Genomic DNA, 25,275 nt, shown 5'->3' with positions numbered 1-25,275 from the left:
CCTCCTGAGTAGCTAGGATTATAGGCAAGAGCCACAGCACTAGGCTACCCCTTTAATTCCAGCTTTTAGGAGACTGAAGCACAAGGATCACAAGCTGGAGGCCAGTTTGCGTTACATACACTTTCATTTTTTTTCTAAAGTTTTAGGAGTGAAATTGAAGCATCATACATGCTGGGCAGGTACTTTACCATGAAGGTCTACTTTCAGTCCCAAAAGCATATCCTCCTTGGTTTTTTGCTTTCTTGTAGTATTGGGCATAGAATTCAGAGCCTTCCATGGGCTAGGCATGTGCTCTACCACTGAGCTAAACTCCCCACATGACACATATCCTCTCAACTGAAGATTTCTACAATGGTTATAATTGCTAGAATAGTGACATAGACCTGTATTTGAGAAATGGAACTAAATTTCCCTTCTACCTACTACTGGGAAAACAGATCACATGACAGTAAAGTTAAAGTGCCGAAGGTATGATATCAGGTTGGGAAGATGATCTAAGCTACAGTAGACTAGAAAAAAAGTTCAGATCACTTATGTATTTGAATTAAACCTGCCTGGCCAAGTAGAATTAGAAAATTAGATGGGAGACATTTCTGGGCTCTAATTTTTCTAAGAAAAGAGAAATTTCAATTTGTCTTTTTGAATAAGCAAGGTTGGAAGAGGTTCTGTCATTACCCAGTAATGCTAAACTCACCTTTGTGAACCTAGGGAAATAGACCATCCTCCAACTTTTCCTCCCAGATCTAATCTTATTGCCCACTTTTACTACATGAAGTCATTTGAGATAAAAAAGATTCTGCATTTGAGTGACTTTCCCTTTCTATCATACTTATAGCTCTATCAATAAGAAAAGACAATTTTGCAATGTCTCTCTTCTCATATTGCTTTGGGAAAGATTGCTGGCTAGGGGTAAGATTTTAAATTTAAAGGAAGTGGCTCTTCCTTGAGTCAGATGTCTGTGTTTCAGTCCACTACCCCAGTGGGATTATACACACATGTTCCCCAACAATAAAGCAGGATGTTTTCCATTGGCCTTGTCTCTCACTATACAAGCAGTCATCTGGAACATGATGGGGGACAGTGGTAATGGTCTAGGAAAGTCTGGATAGGCACAGGTGCCCTGCTACACCTTTATATACTACTTTATATAGTTTTAGCTCAATCTGGACACTCCTCCCCAAGAGTTCATAAACTAATTGGGAGGGAACTAAAAATATGCTGGGATCTAAAGTAGTACAGGATAAAGTTCCAAGGAATGATTTAAGAATTTAGAAGAGGGGCCAGGAGTTTGGCCTAGTGGTTAAAGTGCTTGCCTAGCATGCATGAAGACCCGGGTTCGATTCCTCGGTACCACATACATAGAAAAAAGCCGGAAGTGGTCCTGAAGCTCAAGTGGTAGAGCTGTAGCCTTGAGAAAGTCCAAGGACAGTGCTCAGGCCCTGAGCTCAAGCCCAGGACTGGCAAAAAAAAAAAAAAAGAATTTAGAAGAAAATATGGTTCTGATTATTGACATGGTGATGCACAAGCTCTGTGAAGGAGATAAGATGTAAGTATATGGGGGAGGATTTGAAAGGCAGAGAAACCAGAATTCTGGAAAGATCAAAGGTAGAGGAGGGAGCACTCCTCTCACTGCATATGGCTCTGGAAAGGGAAGAGAAAAGAGAAATTCTTGGAATAAGAAGGAAGAAGTAAATTACTTTGCTTGGAACAAGGTAGTTATATAGAGATTAAAAAAAAAAAAAAAAAAAAAAAAAGATGGGGCCAGGAGTTTGGCCTAGTGGTTGAGTGTTTGCCTAGCATGCACAAAGATCCGGGTTCGATTCCTCGGTACCACATACCTAAAAAAAAGCCAGAAGTGGTGCTGAGGCTCAAGTGGTAGAGCTCTAGCCTTGAGAAAGTCCAAGGACAGTGCTCAGGCCCTGAGCTCAAGCCCAGGGCTGGCAAAAAGAAAAAAAAAAAAAAAGATGGAACAAAGGGAAAAAAATCTGTTGATATCAGATTGTAGAATACTATGAATACCTGTAAGGTACCTACATTTTATCCCATAGATATATAAAAAGTCAACAAATAATGTTTACATTAATCAGGAAGAGGCAAGTGGATAAGATATGAGATTTCTATAAGGCCGTAACTTTATTTTGGGTGGTAGGTTTGTTATATTATCCAAAATGTTTTAACAATTAAAAAGATGAGTAAACTATGTGCTTCTGGTTATACACCCAGGACTCAGAGAAAATTCAAAAAATTCAAAATGTCAAAACAAATCTAAAAATTAAAATTATTCAGTGGTGTCTCCATATCCAGAATTTCATTTCCCACTGTTTCAGTTCTTTGTAGCTAATACCAGTCTCAAATGACTAAGTGGAAAATTACCGAGATAATTCCTTAGTACATCACTCTGAGTGATGTGATGGAATCTTGCCATCTTACTCCATCCCACATTGGAATAAAACCATCCCTTTGTGTAGTACATCCACACTGTATACCCTCCCAACCTATTCATCACTTAGAAGTGGTCTTGATTGTCACATTAACTGTCACTGTATCACATTATTTTACTTAATAGTGGCCCTGAAGATTCAGAGTAGCAATACCAGCATTCTGGAAATGGCATGGACAATCAGTATAGTGTTCCCTTTAAGGGAAAAGATGAAAGTCCTCAAATAAACAAAACTATAGTTATTCTGAAACTGCTAAGATCTACAGTAGGAACAAATCTTCTGTAGGTGACAATCTGAAGAAGGAAAAAGAAATCCAAGCTTCTCGGGCTAGTTTGCTTGGATAAATCATATACCGCAAATTGCAGATAACAAGAGAAAGAAAGAGACTACTGTCACATAACTTTCAGTAGGACAGTAAATTATTATCATTGCTAAGTTTTATTGCTAATCTCATACCTAATTTATAAACTAAACTTTATAGGAAAAATCAGCTAATCTACAGCTCAGTGCTACCCAATTCAGGCACCCGCTGGGGTTTGTCAGCATTATTATTTTTATTATTATTATTATTGCAGAATCATGATCCTACCTCCAAATTTCTCAACTGCTTTTTCTACTGCATTGTTGATTTGTTGCTCATCCCTCACATCCACAACACATGGCAAGGCCTTTCCTCCAACTGCTTCAACTACAAAGGAAAAACACACATATAAGCGTTGATGCATTCAATTATTATACCTTCCATTCTGATTCAGCAGTCAAATGTGCCTAAGCCAGGCATGGTGAGTTACTCAGGAGGCTGAGATCTGAGGATTGAGGTTCAAAGCCAGCCTAGGCAGTAAGAACTTGAGAGTCTTATCTCCAATTAACCACTAAAAAATGGAAGTGGGGGACCAGGAGTTTAGCCTAGTGGTAGAGTGCTTGCCTAGCATGCACAAAGATCCGGGTTCAATTCCTTGGTATCACATTCATAGAAAAAAGCTGGAAGTGGTGCTGAGGCTCAAGTGGTAGAGCTCTGGCCTTGAGAAAGTCCAAGGACAGGCCCTGAGCTCAAGTCTGGGACTGGCAAAAAAAAAAAAAAATGGGAGTGGGGCAGTGACTGGAGAGGTAGGGTGGCAGCCTTAAGCTGAAGAGCTCAGGGACAGTACCCAGGCCCAGAGTTCAAGCCCCATGACCCCTCCCCCAAAAAAGTGCCCTATTTTCAGAAAACCAGGACAAATAAAAAGATCCCATTACTACTTTATCTCATAGTCCAGAGACTAACCATTTCTAGCTTCCAAACAGCTAGATAACTCTAACAAGTTGAAAAAGGCAAGGTGTTTTCAAAATCTGTTAAGCAAAGAGAGAACGAGAAAGAAAGAAAAAATTTTAAACTTTCTATTACGAAAAATTACAAAAACTTGACAGATATACAAAGAATGGTTTAAAGCACTGTTATTCATCATCTACTGTCAATGACTGTGACTGTTTTACCAGTTTATCTTCTACTTGTTTTGTTTTGTTTGTACTTCAAAATAATCCCCAGCTACTCAGGAGGATGAGATTTGAGGACTGAGATTTGAAGTCAGTCTGGGCAGACAAATATGTGAGACTTATCTCCAGTTAACCAGCAAAAAGTCAAAAGTACAGCTATGGCTCAAATTATACAGTGCTTGCCTTGTGCAAGTAAGTCAAACAAGAGTATAGGGCTCTAAATTCAAAGCCCACTATCAGCACAAAATAAAGAATCCCCAGTATCATTTCACTCATATTCCCTTCATATACATTCCTTGCCATCACTACTGGGACTAACAAAAACTAGCACTATCACCAGGCATGGTGGCACATGCCTGGAAGCCAGGCCTACCGATCAGGTGGCTGAGATAGAAGGACCACAAGTTTAAGGCCAGTTTCAAACCCAGTCTAATACACACCAGATCCTGTCTTTGTGTCTGTGTCTGTCTGTCTGTCTCTCTCTCTTTCTTTCTCTCTCTCTCACACACACACATTACCTAGTAATATCAACCAAAGTTGAATTTTTAAGCCCTTCCTCTTGGCACTACACCTGGGACAATGAGGTAAATGTAAGTACATGGTAAGGATTAGTCAACTAAAAACTGAAAACAATCACTGCAAAGAATCACAGAGAGGGCCAGGAGTTTAGCCTAGTGGTAGTGCTTGCCTAGCATGCACAAAGACCTAGGTTCAATTCCTCTGCCACATACGTAGAAAAAAGCCAGAAGTGGTGCTGTGGCTCAGGTGGTAGAGCTCTAGCCTTGAGAAAACCCAAGGACAGTGCTCAGGCCCTGAGTTCAAGCCCCAGGACTGGCAAAAAAACAAAACAAAACAAAGAATCACAGAGAATAACATAAAGAGCTTTTGTAAAATGCTCACACCATTTCCCTTTCAACTCTACTCCATCTCCCCTGAGACATAGTTCTATGTTTAGTTTGACTCTGCAAAGCTAAGGATGGAACTTAGGGTCTTACCTGCTATGGAAGTTATACTCTCAGGCCAGAGGCATGATTTTTATCTAGAATCTCTCATACAGTTTTAAAATGATAGAAGAGAAAAATGGTCGGAACCACTGCTCTCAGGTAACCAGATAAATACTATTGGAAATAGATCTAATTATTTTTAAGGTAGCTTTCAAATAGCATAAACCCAACTCTCTAGCAAATTATCTCTGTGTGATGACATCTCAGGAAATGGTACCTGCCATACTTACTTTCTTCAGCAGCAGTATAGATTGTGCCTGGGAGTTTGGGATGGGACTGGGTGGTCTTTGCAGCAATAACAATATTTGCTCCATCCTTTGCTGCTTTCAATGCAATTGCTTTGCCAATGCCACGGCTGGCACCTGTGATAAAAACTGTACATCCTGCTAGCTTTCTGCAACAGAATAAATATGACCTTATTAGAAATGTTAATATTTTATTCATTGGCCAGCATCCAAAGCTCATGTGCATTTCATAATAGATAGGTTTCTTGCTCTGTGAGATTTTTTTTTCTAAACCCTGTCCCCTGCCTGTGTAACAGCTGATAATTCTATTATATTACCACCTACTGACTTAGAAATTATTTATAACAATTGCAGTTAGCCAGTCTACTGAAATCTGGCAAACACAGTCTGGTCAAATGAAAAAAACAAATCTTAAATACAATACATAAATAGGTTTTCTTTTCAACAGAAGAAATATTAATATTTCAATAATCCTAACTACTCTGGAGGTTGAGGAAGGAAGATCACAAGTTTGAGGCTAGCCTGGGAAGTTAGCGAGACACTATCTCAAAAACAAAACAAAAATAAGTCTTAAGGGCATAGTTTTAAGTGGCAAGGTGAAATGCTTGCCTGGTATGTATGATTCTTGGGTCCCCAGGGGGTTAGGGATGTGGATGTGGTAGGGATTGACCAATTTGGGGAAGGTTGTCTTTTTTTCTTTTGGAGACAAGGTTTTGCTAGGCTGTCTTCAAACTCATGATCATCTTGCTTCAGCTTCCCAAGTTCTGAGATCGCAGCTGTGAGCCAACTACACCTAGCTCCTTATTTTTGAGTGGTGGAATTAGGCGTAAATTTTATGTCATTCTTTTCAATTTTTTATACTTTTCAAATTTTCAGCAATGAATACTTAACAAAGAAATTATCTAGGCTGGGAGTTTGGCATAGTGCTTGCCTAGCATGCACAAAGACCCGGGTTAGATTCCTCGGTACCACATACATAGAAAAAAGCCGGAAGTGGTGCCATGGCTCAAGTGGTAGAGTGCTAGCCTTGAGGAGAAAGACCAAGGACAGGGCTCAGGCCCTGAGGTCAAGCCCCAGGACTGGCAAGAAAGAAAGAAAGAAAGAAAGGAAGAAAGAAAGAAAGAAAGAAAGAAAGAAAGAAAGAAAGAAAGAAAGAAAGAAAGAAAGAAAGAAAGAAGGCAAGCAAGCAAGCAAGCCAGACAGCCATGCAAGCAAATAAATTGTTCAAAGCAAATAATTGTTCAATGGATGCTTATAGCAATGAGAGCAGAAAAGACCCAAGAATCCACCAACTTACGAGTAGATAAACACACTATGCTATAACCATACAAGGCATTACTGTCCATTAACACTGTCAAAAAGAAACAAAATACGGACCCATGATACATTATGGATGAACCAAACGCATATTGCTAAGTGACAGAAAAAAGCCACAGGGGACCACGTATAACAGGCTTCTATTTATATAACATACACAGAAAAGGCCAATCTATAGAGCCACCCCATCAGAGGTTGCCCACAGGTGGAGTAGGAGGGATTGGGAATTGGAAGCTAAGGAGTAAAGAGTTTCTTTGGGGAATGATGAGAAGGTTTTAAAAATTGATTGCAATGATAACTTTTAGTGAATAAAAGAATGCTTGGATATATTAAACAGGTAGATTGCTTCAGGTATGAATGACATCTCAGGAAAGCTGTTAAACAAACAAAACCAAAGGCTGCAAAAGTGAGATGGACTAGAAATAATCTCTAATTCAAATATACTGACTGAGCTCTAGGCCTACTTCAGTCTATATCCTTCCAGGTTAACTTTAAACTTGCTGCTACTTACTCAATTGTTTGGTGAGAAGGGAGTATCTAAAATAAAAGCAAAGAAAAATTTACTTTCACGTTTGCTTTCTAAGAGCAAAGAAGCAAGTAAAAGTCACCATGAGAAAGAGAAAAGAGGTGACATTCAAGCTTATAATCAAGAACTGAAGGCTCTTCCAGCCCTAGAGGACTACATGCCTGGTGTAGAATGAAAGAGGTGAAAGTAAAATTAATTTTAAACAAGAGAATAATCATCTTCATAAAAAGGAAAAATCAGTCATGCAGAGAATTAATGATGTATGAGGAAATCTGGGAATATCTGAGAGGCTGGTTAGAAGAAATTCATTTGATAGGAACATGACAACTGTATCAGCTTCATAGATAATAAATAATGGATCTGGTCTGAGATCTGAGGATCTCGGTTCAAACCAGCTGGGACACTAACGTCTATGAGACTCTTATCTCCAGTTAACCACTAGAAAACTGGAAGTGGCTCTGTGGCTCCAGAGGTAAGGTGGTAGTCTTGAGCTGAAGATCTCAGGGACAACACCTAGGCCCTGGGATAGGGTGCTAGCCTAGAGTTGAAGAGCTCAGGGCCTAGAATTCAAGCCCCCCAATTAATAATAATAATAATAATGACTGTAAATAGACTTCTGATTTTCTGGTGTTTAGTTGGAGATAATCTCCAGGACTTTCCTTATAAGTCTGGCTTTGAACCATGACCCTGAGAGATCTCAGCCTCCTGAAAAGCTAGGATTACAGGTGTGAGACACAGGTGCCCAGCAAAGAATGATTTTTACAGATGAACATTTATGATCAATTTGATGATAGAGAACACAAATATTGAACTTCAATTAAGTGAAATATCATCTTCCTGCTATTAATACAATGTGTCTCTCCACACCAAAAAAAAAAAAGTTGTTGATCCCATGCTCATGGGTAGAGAGAATGAATATAGTGAAAATGGCCATACTGCCAAAATTGATATACAAATTCAATGCAATCCTATCAAAATCCCAAAGACATTCTTTACTGAAATAGAAGGTATAATCCAAGGGTTTATATAGAACAACAAAAGACCTAGAATAGCCAAAACATGCAGGTGGTATACAATACCAAACTTCAAACTCCACTATAGAGTCATACTATAGAGCCATAATAACAAAAACAGCATGATATTGGCACAAAAATAGACCAGAAGATCAATGGAACAGAATAGAAGATCCAGAAATAACACCACATACATATAGTCAACTTATACTTGACAAAGGAGCCAGAGATATACAGTGGAACAAACACAGCTTATTCAATTATTGGTGCTGGCAAAACTGGGCAGCCACAAGCAGAAAACTAAAAATTGATCCTAGCCTTTTGCCATGTACAAGCATTAACTCAAAAGGGACCAAAGACCTTAATATCAGACCTGAAACCTTGAAACTGTTACATGATAGAGTAAGAAAGACACTGGAACTCATAGGCATAGGCAAAAATTTCCTGAACAGAGTCCTAGGCTTACAACAGATTGGGGAGAGATCCGATAATTGGGACCACCTAAAACTAAAAACTTTCTGCACAGATAAAAGCATGGATACTAAAGTAGAAAGACAGCCAACCAACTGGGAAAAGATATTTACCAATAATACATCAGACAAATGCTTAATATCCAGTATCTACAGGGAACTGAAGAAACTAGTCCCCCCCAAACCCAACAAACCAATCACTAAATGGGCAAGGGAACTAAAGAGAGACTTACCAAAAGAATAGGTTAAAATGGCAGAAAAACATGAGAAAATGTTCATCATCCATGGTCATAAAGGAAATGCAAATAAAAACAACCCTAAGATCCTACCCCAACTAGGATGGCCAATATTCTGAACTCAGACAGTGACAAATGCTGGCGGGATTATGGAGAAAGAGGAACCCTGCTGCACTGCTGGTGGGAATGGAAACTAGTTTAGCCACTCTGGAAGGCAGTTTGGAGGTTTCTTAAAGAACTGAAAGACCTTTCCTACGATCCCGCCATTCCACTCCTGGGCATCTGTCCTGAATATCATAACCCAGGATATGATAAGGACACCTGCTCAGCCATGTTCATCTCTGCACTATTCACAATAGCCAAGTGATAGAAACCAGATGCCCTACTGCAGATGAATGGATACAAAAAATGCGGTACATATATACAATGGAATTCTACATAGCCAACAGACAAGATAAAATAATGGCATTCGCTGGGAAGTGGATGAAATTGGAATGAATCATGTTGAGTGAGATAAGTCAAAACCAAAGGAACAACAGGCACATGGTATCCTTAATATGTTGTGGATATTAGATCCAAACAGTCCAAGAGCAGTAACTCAATATTTGGGTACCCAAGGTTATGGACATGGTCTTGGAGATATAAACGTAAGTACATAGACATAAAAAATCTATGATGGACTATATTCTCTATAGACATAATGTTCTATTACCTATATTAATATGTATTTATGACATACAAATCCTCAGCTTAATTTTAATTATGTTCTAAAAATCTATGTGCCAGTGATTGTATATAGAGATTCACTTCTTGAATATTTGTTTGTTAAACATGACATTTGAAATATGATGTAAAAAATCAATGTTAAGGCCGGGAATTTGGCGTAGTGGTAGAGTGCTTGCCTAGCATGCACGAAGACCCGGGTTCAATTCCTCAGTACCACATACATAGGAAAAAAGCTGGAAGTGGTGCTGAGGCTCAAGTGGTAGAGCTTTAGCCTTGAGAAAGTCCAAGGACATTGCTCAGGCCCTGAGCTCAAGCCCAGGACTAGCAAAAAAAAAAAAAAAGTCAATGTTAATCATTTTTTAATAAAAAAAGAAATGTACTCTACCTGACTCATGTAACTGTAACCTTTCTGTAGATCACCTTTATAATAACAGTAAAAATTAAAGAACAATACAAAAGGGGAAAAGCAGAGATGTTGAAGTTCAAAACTCAAGTACCTCACAATATAACTTTATTTGGAAACAGAATTGCTGAAGATAAAACTAGGATTGGAGAAGACTAGGCCCTTAAAGCAGTATTACTAGTGTCCTTATAGGAAAAGGGAAGGATAAGGACAGCCAAGGATCTTACATCATCAACACCATGTGATGTGATTCCAGCCAAAGAACACCAATGACTACTAAGAACCAGAAACCAGGAAGGAAAAAGTAGGACAGGACCCAGAATTTAAAAAGAAGTAGAGGGCCTGGAATGTAGCTTAATGGTAGAGTGCTTGCGTAGCATGTATGAACCCCTAGGTTCAATTCCTTAGTACCACATACACAGAAAAATCCAGAAGTGGTGCTGTGGCTCAAATGGTAGAGCACTAGCCTTGAGAAAGCCCAAGGACAGTGCTAGGCCCTGAGTTCAAGTCCCAGGACTGACAAAAACTAAACAAAACAAAAATAAAAAGTAGAGCCCTGTTGACATTGTAATTTCTAACTCCAAGACCCATAAGAGAATAAATTTAGTTTTGCTTTTTGTGCCAGGACTTTAGTCAGTTCCTTGAAGTTTTTTTGTTCAACGCTAGTGTTCTACCACTGGAGCCACAGCTCCACTTATGGATTTTTTAGTGCTTCATGGGAACTAAGAGTGTCTCACAGATTTTCCTGCCTGGCTTTGAACTACAATACTCTAACTCAGCCTCTGAGTAGATATGAGTGATACTTGGTTATAATAACTTGATAAAACTATTATACATCTGAGAATGTGGCCTAGTGGTAGAGGGATTGCCTAGCAGGCCCGGGCACTGGGTTTGATTCCTCCATACACAGAAAAAGCCAAAAGTGATGCTGTAGCTCAAGAGCTAGAGTGGTAGCCTTGAGAAAGCCCAAGGACAGTGCCCAGGCCTTGAGCTCAAGCCCAAGGACTGGCAAAAAAAAAAAAAAATTATATTACCCTTCACCCCTCAAATTAAATTCCACTCTTCTCATTAGATCTTGTACTATAAAAAAAAACTGTACTCAATTATTTTGAATTTCAACAATAAAAGATAATATAGAAACTGTTTTTCTCTCTTGTTATGTAAGTATACATAAAATGTTGTCTTTTACCTCACAAAGTGAAGTATGGACCATCTAGGCTTTTACAAAACACAACAACAAAAACAAAACAAAACAAAAACCTCCCAAACATGGTCTAAACAATACAGTATTGAACTTTATGTAATAGCTTCATATAGTACATTAATCTATTATTTGCTTCCTTTTAACACTGGAGATTTTTCTACGCTGATTTAAATAAGTGTACTTATTTTCTTTCCAACAAAACATGAGATTCCACATGTGAACTTCGTACACATTATTTACTCAAGCTATTTATGGATTTTTCAGGGTGGTATCTAGGATTATCTATTATTTGTTTTATATTATGGACAATGCAGCTACAAATATTATTGTATTCATCCTCTAATCACATCTACAAGAATTTCTCTAAAACATATACTAGTAAGGATGTTAATTTATATAACTGGAAGCTGTTAATCAAAAGTAACCACAAGCCCAGCAGTAGTGGCTCAGGCCTGTAATCCTAGCTACTCAGGAGTCTGAGATCTGAGGATCAAGGTTCAAAGCCAGCCTGAGCACTGAAGACTGTGAGACTCTTTTCTCCAATTAACCAGTAGAAAACTGGAAGTGGTGTTGTGGCTCAAGAGGTAGGGCAGTAGCCTTGAGCTGAAGTGCTCAGGGACAGAGCCTAGGCCCAGAGTTCAAGCCTTATGACTGACCACAAAAAAAAAAAAAAAAAAGACAAACAAGTTAACAAACACAATCTTGGTCTGGGATAATGATATCCACAAATAAGAACAATATTGTTAATCTTATTCCTTTTTTTTTTTTTTGCCAGTCCTGGGACTTGAACTAAGGGCCTGAGCACTGTTCTTGGGCTTTCTCAAGGCTACAGCTCTACCACTTGAGCCACAGTACCACTTCTGACTTTTCTATGTATGTGGTACCAAGGAATTGAACCTGGGTCTTCATAAATGGTAGGCAAGCACTCTACCACTAGGCCACACTCTCAGCCCCTTATTAATTTTATTCTAACTCATTTACTTCTCTTTTCTTGCTTATGTAAATTTCAGTCAGAAGAAAAGTATTTCTATTCTGGGCACCAGTGGGTCGTATCTGTATTCCTACTCAGGCAGCTGACTTTTGAAAGATAGGTGTTTTAAACCAGCCTAGGCAAAAAAGGCTAAGAAATTCCATCTCCAATTAAGCAAAATGAAGGTGTGAATGTGTGGTTTGAGTGGTAGAACACCAAAAGAGCAAATAAGCCAAGCAACCCCAGAACTGGAAGAAGGAAAAGAATTGGAGGTGGGGGAGGATGAGAGGAAAACAAAAAAGAAAAAGAGTAAGAGTGTTTCCAAATGGAAGGTCTGAAATTCAAGATCAGAAAACCAAAGATACTGGTAAGTATAGAGACCTAAAAAAAAAAAAAAAAAAAAAAAGGAGTGCAATCATAATAAAATAATACTCAGAGGTTTTCTTTTTTCTTTTTTTTTTTTTGCCAGTCCTGGGCTTGAGCTCAGGGCCTGAGCACTGTCCTTGGACTTTCTCAAGGCTAGAGCTCTACCGCTTGAGCTTCAGCACCACTTCCGGCTTTTTTCTATGTATGTGGTACCAAGGAATCGAACCCGGGTCTTCGTGCATGCTAGGCAAGCACTTTAACCACTAGGCCAAACTCCCGGCCCTTTTTTTTTTTTTTTGCCAGTCCTGGGCTTGAGCTCAGGGCCTGAGCACTGTCCTTGGACTTTCTCAAGGCTAGAGCTCTACCACTTGAGCCTCAGCACCATTTCCGGCTTTTTTCTATGTATGTGGTACCGAGGAATCGAACCCGGTCTTCATGCATGCTAGGCAAGCACTTTAACCACTATGCCAAACTCCCGGCCCCAAGAGGTTTTCTTTTTAAAAAAATAAAAAATATTGCTAACCCAGGCACAGTGGTTCATACCTGTAATCCTAGCTACTCAGGAGGCTGAGATCTGAGGATCAAGGTTCAAAGCCAGGCCAGGCACTAAAGTCCTTGAGACTCTTATCTCCAATTAACCACTAGAAAACTGGAAATGGCACTGTGGCTCAATGGGTAGAGCAGTAGTCTTCTGCTGGATAGCTCAGGGACAATACCCAGGCCCTGAGTTCAAGTCCCATGACCAACAAAAAAATTAAAAAATATATATGTATATACATATATATTGCTACAAGTAACCTAAGTTAAAATGGAGTAACTACAATGTAGCATTTGTAGGGACTTGAATTGTCTGGAAGTAAAATTTTACTTTAGGCATTGCCAAATTAGGTACACATGCTAGATTAAGGGATTGGAGACATAGTAGTAGGAGGGGGCTCCTGCCCTCCCTTCTCCCCCTCCCGCCCTCCCTCCATCTTTCTTTGGTGACATTGGAATTTTGAACTCAGAGCTTAAACTTATTAGACATCAGGCCTAGCATTTTGCTTTATTTTTGAAATAATATCTCACAGTTTTGTCTAGAGCTAGCCTCAATCTCAATCTCACCTTCTTATGCCTCCAGCCTAGCTAAGATTACAGGCATATGCCATTAGGCCAGTCTTAGTGGTTAAAATGGAATTTCATTAACTTTTTACCTGATAAGGCTCCAATTACCTACCAAGTAGGTGATATTAGTGGTGTGCACTGTCCAATCTGGCCATTAAACATGCTTACAAGCCAGAACTACTGAACTTTGTAGTAACAAAGATTAAATATAGATGGAATGAAGCTTTCTGAAAGAAAAATGACAAAGGCCCTAAGGGCCAGCTTAGGGAATATTAAAAGATATTCCAGAATCTCTTATACATGTCTAAAGTGACAGTGGAGTTCTTATCCTTCTGTTAAAGAGTCAGAGCAACACTAGATGTGTAATATAAGACACACTAATCTTTTAATTACCACGTTAATACCACTACTACTGTTAAACCTACAGTATAGAGTTCAATGCCACTACCAATAATACATCTACTACACAGAATTAAAGATTTCTCTGCCTTTCTTTTTGCCTTTAGATCGAATTCCTTTGAAGGCATATAAAATTACAAGTGGTATACTTAATATACAGTTAAGTTTATTTTTTATGTTGGCATTCTTTGGTAAGGCATGTTATAAAACAAGTTTAGCAGTTGAAATGTTAAAATAACATATACTCAAAGAATCATAGTGTCTTACATGTAGGTTGTAATCAACTTCTTTAATTTCTGGTCTAATCTTTTGTCTTTTTTTTTTTTTTTTTTTGTGGGCCATGGGCCTTGAACTCGGCCTGGGCACTGTCTCTGATCTCTTCAGCGCAAGGCTGTCACCCTACCCTTGAGCCAAGCCCCACTTCCCATTTTCTAGAGGTTAATTGGAGATAAGACTCTCAAGTCCTTTGGTGCCCAGGCTGGCATTGAACCTTGATCCTCAGATCTCAGCCTCCTGAGTAGCTAGGATTACAGGCCTGAGCCACCATGCCCGGCATCTTTTTCTGTATTTTAATATGTAAATATATACACATATGATGCATATGATATATGCTGTATGGTATGTACAACTTTCCCTTTTCTACATATAAAGCAGCATATATCATGGGGAGGGAGGGAAAGTGGGAGAAAAACATGGGAAGGGATAACAATCTTCAAGAAGTAATATAATGGGACAGGAGTTTGGCCTAGTGGTAGCGTGCTTTGCGTAGCATGCACGAAGACCTGGGTTCGATTCCTTGGTACCACATACATAGAAAAAAGCCAGAAGTGGTGCTGAGGCTCAAGTGGTAGAGCTCTAGCCCTGAGAAAGTCCAAGGACAGCGCTCAGGCCCTGAGCTCAAGCCCAGGACTGGCAAAAAAAAAAAAAAAAAAAAAGAAAGAAATAATATACCCACTACCTGATGAATGTAACTATAACCCCTCTGTATATCACACCAACAATAAAATAAAAATTTTTTAAAGCGTATATCAAATGTTACAGTGATTTGTGTACATGTGTGCCAGTCCTGGGACTTGAACTCAGGGCCTGGACACTGTCCCTGAGCTCAAAGATAGCACTCTATCAGGCCGGGAGTTTGGCCTACTGGTAAAGTGCTTGCCTAGGATGCATGAATACCCAGGTTCGATTCCCTGTTTCCACATACTTAGAAAAAGCAGGAAGTGATGCTGTGGCTCAAGGGGCAGACCATTAGCCTTGAGAAAGCCCAAGGATAGTGCTCAGGTCCCTTGTTCAAGCTCCAGGACTGGTGGAAAATTTTTTAAGAAGCACTCTACCATTTGAGCCACAGCTCTACTTCTGTTTTTTTGGTGGTTATGGAAATAAGAGACTCATGGACTTTCCTGCTTGGGTTGGTTTTCTGGGTTTTTTTGGCCAGTCCTGGGCTTGAGCTCAGGGCCTAAGCACTGTCCTTGGACTTTCCCAAAGCTAGAGCTCTATCACTTGAGCCTCAGCACCACTTCTGGCTTTTTTCTATGTATGTGGTACCAAGGAATCGAACCCGGGTCTTCGTGCATGCTACGCAAAGCACTCTACCACTAGGCCAAACTCCTGGCCCAGGCTGGCTTTTAGTATCAGTATTCATCTAAAGATGTCCTAATTGTTATTAAAGGCTCTCTCCTTTCCCTGTGAACCTCTTGCCTACTAGGACAAAAGCCCAGTAGGACAAAGGGCATTCTCTTTCACAGCCAGTCTGGGGCTTTGGCAGCAAGGATAAAGGCAGCCCAGGTGGATCTCTATGTCATGAAGAACCTCCAGATCAAAGCATTAGACTCATAATGTCCAAGGCATGCTGAAAGTCCAAACTTCTCAATACACTAGAAGATGGCTAAAACGAAAAAACAAACTCAAACTCAATGTAAACTCAAACTTCAATTCACTAAGATTTTTTTGCACTTCAAAATCAGAGTAAATAGAATAAAATCTGTAACCATATTTTAAAAGAATAACTTGAGCCAGCAGCATAGCCTAGTGGCAGAGTGTTCACCTAGCACTGTTTGCCTAGAGTGTTAGCCCTTGGATCGATTCCTCAGTACCACAAACTCAGAAGAAGCCGGAAGTAGCACTGTTGCTCAAGTGGCAGAATGCTAACCTGGAGCAAAAGTAAAATAAAATAATATAATAACTTGACAAACACATCCTGCATAACCTATTCTCAAGTTCACTTGAAAAAATAAATATCAGCTAGGTGTCAGTGGCTCATGCCTTAAATTGATCATGAGATCGAATTTGATCATGAGATTAAAACCAGCCCTGCCAGACAAATCTATGAGATTTTTTATTTTCAATTAACCAGCAAAAAAGCTAGAATCGGAGGTGTGGCTCAAGTAGCTGAGACTCAGTCCTGTTCTAGCACAGTTAAAAATAAATTTTAGCTAGGCAAGTGGCTCATGCCTATCTAGCTACTAAGGAGGCCAAGATCTGAGGATTGAGGTTTAAAGCCAGTCCAGGCACTCAAAGTCCATGAGATTCTTATCTCCAATTAACTACATGAAAACCAGAAGTGGTGCTGTGGCTCAAGGGGTAGGGCAGTAGCCTTGAGCTGAAGAGCTCAGGCACAGCTCCCAGGCCCAGAGTCCAAGCCACACACCCACCAAAAAAAAAAAATTAGAGCTGGAGGTGTGCCTCATGTGGTAGAGTGCAGGCCGAATAAGAAATCCAAGCTAGCAAGAAGCAAGCTCTAGTACTAGCAACAATAACAATAATAAAAGAACAAAAATAAATACTATACTCACAAATAAATACCATAGTGTCGAAAATGAACTATACTATTTAGGGTAATGACAGGAGGGAAACACTGGGAGACAGCAAGGGCAAGGGTGACACTGTCCAAAAAGAAATGTACTTATTACCTGACTTATGTAACTAACCCCTCTGTACATCACCTTTATAATAACAATAAACAATAGAAAATGTAAAGCACCAAAGAATAACCCGGGAGAATTTGAAAAACAATCTAAATTAGGTGGGAACTAGTTTTGCCAGATAGTCACATACTTTATAAAACAAGATAAAGCCTAGGATAACAGTATATGCCTGTAAGAGATCCTAGCTACACAGAAGGCTGAGATCTGAAGCTCAAGATTCCAAGTCCAGCCTGGGCATTTCATAACCAGCAAAAAGCCAGAAGTGGAGCTGTGGCCCAAGTGGGAAAGCACCAGCCTTGAGTGAAAAAGCCAAGGGACAGTACAGGTCCTGAGTTCAGGCCCCAGTACCAACATACATACACACACACACACACACACACACACATTGCCACACACACACATTAAAAATTAAAGGCTGGGAATATAGCTCAGTGTTGAAGTGTTCAACTTGAATGCACAGGGCTTGAGATCCATCTCTAGCTCCCTATACATACAATGACAGTGGTAACTGCAATTTTTTATTGTTGGGATAATGTATAGAGGGGTTATAGTTACATTCATCAGGTAGTAGGTGCATTACTTTGCTTCTCACACATTGATATCCCTTCTCAGATAACTGTAATTTCTAACAGCAAGCAAAGGATTTAACACTAGGTCATTGTGGCTGGATAAATAAATACTTGGACCAGAATAAAGTGGGCTTTCTAACTCACTCCCTATACCAAAATACACCTCAAATAGATGAGAAAAATTCTAATATATGTACATATATTTTCTAAAATACAAAATATAAAGAGTTGCACTACACATGGATGAAAGTAATGGAAGCAACTCAAGGGCAGTGAGGGGAGGGAAGGAATGAGAGAGAAAGAGGGAACAGCTGATATTAAGCAATAGGAAAGAAATGTACATATCACCTGATCAGGAAGAAATAACTCATTAATGTTCACTTCTTTCCTATGTAAAACTTGAGGTCTTTGTATTTTTTTGTTATTCATAAGCTTTGTAAATCAGAATGATGATCCTTTGTGAATGTAAAATCGATTATGTATGTAATTACACATACTTAATCTCAATAAAGGAAAAAATGTTAAAAGTATAAAAGCAAGGACTAGGCATGTAGTTCCATTATAAGAACTCTTGCCCAGATGTATGAAGGAAGCTCTGGGTTCTGTCTCTAGTACTACAAAATATATAGTGCAATACCATAAAATTACTATATACATGTCTTCATTTATTTGAATATATACCTGCATTTATCACGGCGCTACAGGCTTTTCGCCAAAATACAGACTTAAAAGAACGGACTCATCATTTTGACTTCTTAAACACACATTTCTTCATGCTAAATAAATAGCAGGACCAAAGTCAAAATGCACGTTCACCATTCTGCAACCAAGCGATGGGGGTGAGTGGAAACTCAAGGGTCACCAGAGGCCCCAGTGACCTTTCACCTAGAACTTGCAAGTCCTTTCGCTGTCATGCAGCTACCGCGGAACCCGAGGAGAGGCTACCACCGAGGGCACAGGGAAGCCCACCCCGACGCCCGCGCGTGGCAGGGGGTCTTACACGCCGCTCCCTTCGCCGCCCCCCGCCCCGGGCAGTACTACACAGGACTTTGGACAGTTTTCCAAGCTTGAGCGCAGACCTTAGGTGCACCGCGCCGAGCGCGCGCCGCGGTGCCAGGCCGCCGGGCGGCAACTTCACTAACCCTTCCTCTGCAGTGCCCGGCCTCGGGGGGGTCGACCCGCGGCGGCACCCCTGAACCCCGTACGCCTCCCAGCCCAGTCCCCCATCCTCTTACCCGGTGTTGGGTAACATGACTCCTGAAGACCCCCGCACTGGACTTGGACGCCACCGAGAACAGAGTCAAAAAGCAGACCGCCCCGCCGCATTTAGCCCCGCCCCAAGCCCCACCCCGAGGCCCCGCCCCGAGGAGCTGGGGGGGGGGGATGGGGACCCGAAAAAAAGCGGGGATTGCTTAGTGCGCCTGCGCACGCAGTAGGTTCCAGGCTCTGGGCGTGACTCTGGAGCCTCTCGGTCGGCGTCCTGGAAACTGGCTCTCTGCGCACGCGCGTAACCAGAGCCCTCACCCCGCCCTTCTCCCGGGGGTCCTACGGGGACAATTGGTCTCTCGGTGGCGTCTGGTCTAGTGTATCGCGAGCGTCAGTCCATACGTGAGGCTTTTCCCCTGGCACCGGAGGTTCCTTGAAGCGCCTGTCTGGGCCTGAAGGGTGGCTCTGAGTAGGGCGGGGAGCTCGCCGCACTAAGGACGGATCTGGAGATGCTCGATCCGCGCCCAGGAGCGTGTGCTCCTGACTTGCCGCAGGCGTTCCCTCCGAGGACTCCCCGACCTGGGGCGGAAATGCACTTTGTGCGGGCCCGACCCCGCACTTCTGTGCTGAGGGGCCTGCTTCTGGAACGGTGATCTCTTCGTGAAAGTCGTGCCAAAGAATTCAAAGCAAATCCTGGCAACAAAAGCCCAATTTGGAGAAGGAAATGTTTAGCAGAATTCAGTTTTGCTCTTGGGAGTATACCCTGAACAGAACTCAACGAAATAATTGTGGCAGATTTGAAAGGAAACGGCTTTGCGTTGTAGGAATGAAATAGGATGCCAAGGAAACTGTTAAAGAAAGCTTAGGGAAGGAAACTAGCCTGACGGTGGGTATGTACTGTCTCGTTTGTTATGGGCCCTCTGGCGCTATTTTCTCCTTTGTCACCTGTCTATCTATGTCATTTGAATTTGAGATCCTTAGATGCTCGAGAGGAACTTATTTACTCAACACATATTAGCACTTATTTTGTCTCTGTCATTTCTTAACAAGATCTCTTGTCTGTATGTGACATGTGATGAGTAGCCAGTGTGTCTTTTAGATTTATTAAAAAAAAAAAAAAAAGTCTTGTAGGAAACGAAGACCGTTGGATGAAAAATCTCACTCTTTGCCTGGGCACTGTCCCTGAGCTCTTCAGCTCAAGGCTATGGCTCTACCATTTGAGCCATTAGCCAATTCCAGTTTTCTGTTGGTTAACTGGAGATAAGACTTTAGTGCCCAGCCGGCCTTTCATCTGCGATCTTCAGATCTCGGCCTCCTGAGTAGCTAGGATTACAGGTGTGAGCCAGTAGCATCCCGCTAGATTCCCCTTTCTTGATTGATTGCTTCTTCTTCCATTTGTTACAGAAAAATCTCTGGAAGGGTGGAAAAACCTTAGCCAAATTGATAATGAATCTATACACCTGTATTTTACTTTTTTGTAGAAAACAAATTTAATCCCAGAGTATTAGAAGTCATTTTGCTAGGTGAATTTCGATTAAATCTATGATATTCAATATATCGACTAAAGTGTGACTTAAAGTTAACCAAGGCCTTTGTGTTACACCATTACCTTGGTTAAGCTAGCATGAGGAGGTGACAACAGGAAGACTTATGAACATATCTAGATCTGTTTTTAGAACAGTTAGGAAGAAAACTTTTAGCTTCAGTATAAAAATTAGCATGGGAAAGCTGGGCACTGGTGGATCATGCCTATAATCCTAGTTAATCAAGAGTCTGAGATCTGAGGATTATGGTTCAAAGCCTGTCCTAGCAGTAAATCCTATGACTTTTTTTTGGAGGGGTAAGGGAAGGGGGCTTAAACTCAGGGCCTAGGTACTGTCCCTACCACTTTGAACCATAGCTCTGCTTCCAATTTTCTAGACGTTAATTGGAGATATGAGTTTCACTGGACTTTCTTACCCTGATTGGCTTTTAACTGCTATCCTCAGATCAACCTCCTGAGTAGGATTACAGGTGTAAACCACCAGCTCTGGGCTCCATGAGACTCTTTATCTCCAATTAACTACAACAACAACAACAAAAAGCCAAAAGTAGCTCAAGTGATAGTGTGCTAGCCTTGAGCCCAGAAGCTGAGGGACAACACCCAGGCCCCAGAGTACAAGCCCCAGGACTGTTACAAAAAAAAATAAACAAAAATAAAAACTAATAGGGGCCAAGAGCATGGCCTAGTGGTAGAGTGCTTGCTTAGTATGCCCAAAGTCCTGGGTTCAATTCCTTGGTACTACATACCCAGAAAAGGCCAGAAGTGGTGCTGTGCCCAGGTCCTGAGTTCAACCCCCAGGACTGGCAGTAGTAGTAGTAATAATAATAGTTACCTGCCCTAAAGCTGTAGCAGCAAAAGTGAGATGTTTAGATTTAAACCCATCAGACTTAACAAGAAGACTGCCAGATGTTTGTTGCAAAACCCTGGGAGAATGGTGCTGCCACAAACAAGATGGAGCAAGAAGCCTGTGATATTATTGTCCCTCAATATGCCTTCAGCCACGGTAATACATTTGGCTCTTATTTTCTCAGGCAAGTGTAGTGATGAGATTAAGTTTGTCAGCAGACTTCTACATTACTTGGAAAGAGCACTACTTGCTTCCATTTCCTTTCTGTGTCCTGTAAGCTGGATCATGGATATACACCTCATCCCATCTACATTCAAATGAAGAAGAAAAAAACATTACAACAGTAGAGCTGAAATGATTCATCAGAATCATCCAGAGGGCTTGACAAACACATTTTATACAACATGGTTAGTTTCCCCTCCCCACCACACCACCCAAAAAAAATTTAAATAGAATCAAATCCTAGGAAATCTACCTTGGGGGGGGGCATCTATTCCAAAAAATCAAAGATTGAGAATTTTGTACACCCATATTCATAGGATCATTATTTGCAATTCTCACTAGATTATAAATGTCCCTTGAATGAATGGGGGAACTAAATGTGGCATATGTGTACAATGTGAAATCGTTTACCGGTAAACAAGAAGGAAATGTTGGCATGTAGTACCAGATAGAGGAATCTTGAAACACATTCTATTAAGCTAAATATGCCAAACACAAAGAGAAAGGAAAGAATAATGTTAGGTATATGTGGCACCGAAAGCAATCAAATTCAGAGCAAGCAGACAGTTGGTGGTTGCTTCCAGGTAGAGATGTTACCTATAAATTTAAGTGAGATAAAGATATACTCAATTCCTACATTCCCAGCCAACATAACAAACATAGCTAACCAAAAATTTAAGGTACCAAAGTTGCCTTGGATCCTTGCATCTGGCAAAAAAAGGAATCATTTCTCAATCTTTTCCCTTCCTCATTTTTTGTAGCCTCAGCTTTCATTTGGTAGTCTAGCAGATTTTGACTTATCAATTTATCCTGCTACCTGCAAGTTTTTATAGGCCATTATCTCCTGACTGCCTTCTTTTCAAATCAGTGGAAACCACAATGAGGACTTATTGTCTAATGGGTACAAAAGTTTGGAATATGAAAAGTTCTAAAGATGAGCGTACATGCTAAGTACTTAACACTACTCAGTTGTAGATATAAAAATGGTCACGAGGGCCAGGAGTTTGGGCTAGTGGTAGAGTGCTTGCCTGGCATGCACCAAGACCCACATTCAATTCCTTGGTACGACATACATAGAAAAAAGCCAGAAGTGATGCTGTGGCTCAAGTGTAGAGTGCTGGCCTTGAAAAAGCCCAAGGACATGAGAACAGGAATTTGGCCTGGTGGTAGAGTGCTTTTGCCTAGCAAGCATGAAGAACCGGGTTTGATTCCTTGGACCAAGCCAGAAGTGATGCTGTGGTTCCAGTGGTAGAGTACTAGCCTTGAGGAAAACCCAAGGACAATGCTCAGGCCCTGAGTTCAAGCCCCAAGACTGGCAAAAAAAATTGTCTCAAAATAAAATTGTGTGTGTATTGGTGCTGCGGCCTGAACTCAGGGTCTGACTGCTGTGTCTTAGTTTTTCCCTCAAGGATAGTGCTACACCACACGAGGCACAGCTCTACTTCTGACTTTTTGGTGATTTAACTGGAGATAAGATTTTCATGGACTTTTCTGCTCAGGCTGGCTTTGAACTGCAACCCTTAGATGTCAGCCTAAGTAACTATGATTATGGGTGTGATCCACTGGTGCCCAACCCCAATTTTTTTTTTAAAAGGCTGGGAGTCTTGTTCAGTTCTTGGTCAGCATGCATGAAGCCATGAGTTCAATCCCCTTTAGATCTCACAGGAAGAATGTATGAGATAGATAGATAGATAGATAATAGATAAATAGAGAAAGAAAGAACGTGATAGCTAACTTGCTATAACATATTCTCCCATACCAATTTTCCTCCCTTAAATCACGGTTCTGCAATTTAACATAATCTAGTTTATTTGCAACGAACTATAAGAGGTTTGGAAAGTAACTTGTCAGAAGAATTCTGTGATAGCATATGTAACTTAAGAGATGAGTGAGTCGGGCCGGGAGTTTGGCTTAGTGGTAGAGTGCTTGCCTAGCATGCACGAAGACCCGGGTTCAATTCCTCGGTCCACATATATAGCAAAAAGCCAGAAGTGGTGCTGTAACTCAAGTGGTAGAGCCCTAGCCTTGAGGAAAAAAAAAAAATCCAGGGACAGTGCTCAGGCCCTGAGCCCAAGCCCAGGACTGGCAAAAAAAAAAAAAAGAGATGAGTGAGAACTAGTTAAGTTTCAAGAACCTCTTACTAGAGGCTGTCATAAGAACTATACTTCTCTGTGTATGTGTTCAAGTTTCAAATACTAAGAGAAAAACTCCAGTTTTTCAGCTATGGAAAGGGATAAAAGTGGACATGTGCAATGCTGGGAAGTAATGAAACACTTGTTACCTGCCTACTACACATCATCTTGGTTATGCAAATGTACAAATTGGCATTCACAATTGAGTCAACAAAAGGGTTGTGGTATTTTTTATTTGATTGCATTTCACCAAGGCTTCTCCCATTTATATTAAGTGTTCTAAGCAGGTTGAACACTTAGCTGCAGAAGAAACCTAGAAACATGGAGAAAGAGGATCAATTTCTAACCCATTCTTTTTTTTTTGTCAGTCATGGGGTTTGAACTGTAGGCCTGGGTGCTCTTCCTAAGCTTTTCAGCTCAAGGATAGTGCTCTACCACTTTGAGCCACAGCACCACTTCTGGTTTTCTGGTGGTTAATTGGAGATGAGTCTCATGGACTTTCTTTTCTAGGCTGGCTTTGAACCATGGTCCTCAGGTCTCAGCCTCCTGCGTAGCTAGGATTACAAGTGTGAGGCACTGGTGCCTGGCTAAGCCAATTCTTCTTGAGATCTGAGGTTGGATATTTTGGACAAGTTCTGACATGTGATCAAGGGCAGGAAGAATAAGAAGCTCCTGAAAACTCATTTATTCCCTAGATTATTCCCCTAGAGAAGTCAATAGTTATTCCAGTGTTATTCACAAAGGCCTACAAATCTGAGGAGATAAAACATGTTTATGGTAGCATTATTCATAATAACCAAAAATGGAAGCAACCCAAATGTCTATCAGTGGATAAATGAATAAATAAAATATGGTATATGCATTCAGTGGGATATTATTTACCCATAAGGAGGATTGTTGTTAAACCTCAGAAACATGAAAATGTCCATAATAATCAAATAAAGAGAGAATAAGCAGGGCTGGGAGCATGACCTAGTGGTACAGCTCTTAACTAGCATGGGTTCAATTCTTTGGTACCACATAGAAAAAGCTGGAAGTGGTGCTGGGACTCAAGTGGTAGAGCACCAGCCCTGAGAAAGCCCAAAGACAGTTCCCAGGCTCTGAGTACAAGCCTCAAGACTGGCAAAAATTAAAAAAGAGAGAGAAAGCAGACTGATTAACTGCCTTCAGCTCTGGAAAGTGAAAATATGGTATAACTGCTGAAAATATAGTACTACAGATCTAATGTACAGAATGGTGATTATAATTATAGGACATACTCGAAAATTGCTAAAAGATCAGATATACTGTTTAATTCACTAGTGTGTTAACTAGATTATTTCAATTGTTTCTTATTATATGCATATTTATATATATTTATAAATATGTTGCATGTAGTAAATAAAAAATGGTATATGCAAACAATGGAGTATTATTCAGTAATTTTAAAAATTAAGTGAGCTGAAAGCCACAAAAGCATGTGCTATATTCTGGCTAAGTAACATGGTTCATACTTGTAGTCATGAGGCAGAGATCAAGAGGATTGCAATTTTGAGGCCAGCCAAGACAGAAAGCAAGAGCCCCATCTCAACACAAAGTTAGGTCTCAACTACATAGGAGTCATAAATATGAGGATCATGATCAAGGCCAGTCTGAACAAAAAACAAGACACTAACTTAAAAATAAGACTGAAAAGGGTTGTAGTCATGTCTCAAGTAGTAAAGTATCTGGCCTAGCAAGCATAAGTCCCTGAGTCTAAACCTCCATCCCACAATAAATAATATATTACTAAATCAAAAAACCAGTCTGAGGGCTGGGAGTTTGGCCTAGTGGTAGAGTGCTTGCCTAGCATGCAGGAAGACCCAGGTTCAATTCCTTGGTACCACATACATAGAAAAAAGCTGGAAGTGGTGCTGTGGCTCAAGTGGTAGAGTTCTAGCCTTGAGAAAGCCCAAG

The 25,275-nt window shown here is 40.6% G+C and overlaps 1 protein-coding gene across 1 annotated transcript in view; it reads right to left on the bottom strand.

Moving 5' to 3' along the window:
- The window catches only part of Hsdl2 (hydroxysteroid dehydrogenase like 2), a 50,854-nt gene extending 32,122 nt beyond the window's left edge, over nt 1-18,732 (bottom strand). Inside the window, exons 1-3 of the mRNA XM_090330441.1 lie at nt 18,626-18,732; nt 5,149-5,312; nt 3,031-3,129 (exon numbers count right to left, since the gene is read on the bottom strand). Of these exons, the coding sequence (XP_090186567.1) occupies nt 3,031-3,129; nt 5,149-5,312; nt 18,626-18,642 (280 nt within the window). The 5' untranslated portion in view covers nt 18,643-18,732. The remainder of the gene's footprint in view (nt 1-3,030; nt 3,130-5,148; nt 5,313-18,625) is intronic.
- Between the last annotated feature and the right edge of the window lie 6,543 nt (nt 18,733-25,275).

Source organism: Megascapheus bottae, chromosome 3 (genome assembly GCF_031878675.1).
Source record: "Megascapheus bottae isolate mThoBot1 chromosome 3, mThoBot2.hap1, whole genome shotgun sequence".
Taxonomy (NCBI): Eukaryota; Metazoa; Chordata; class Mammalia; order Rodentia; family Geomyidae; genus Megascapheus; species Megascapheus bottae.
Note: the sequence above shows the minus strand (reverse complement) of the source record. Positions and strands in the feature narration are given on the sequence as shown.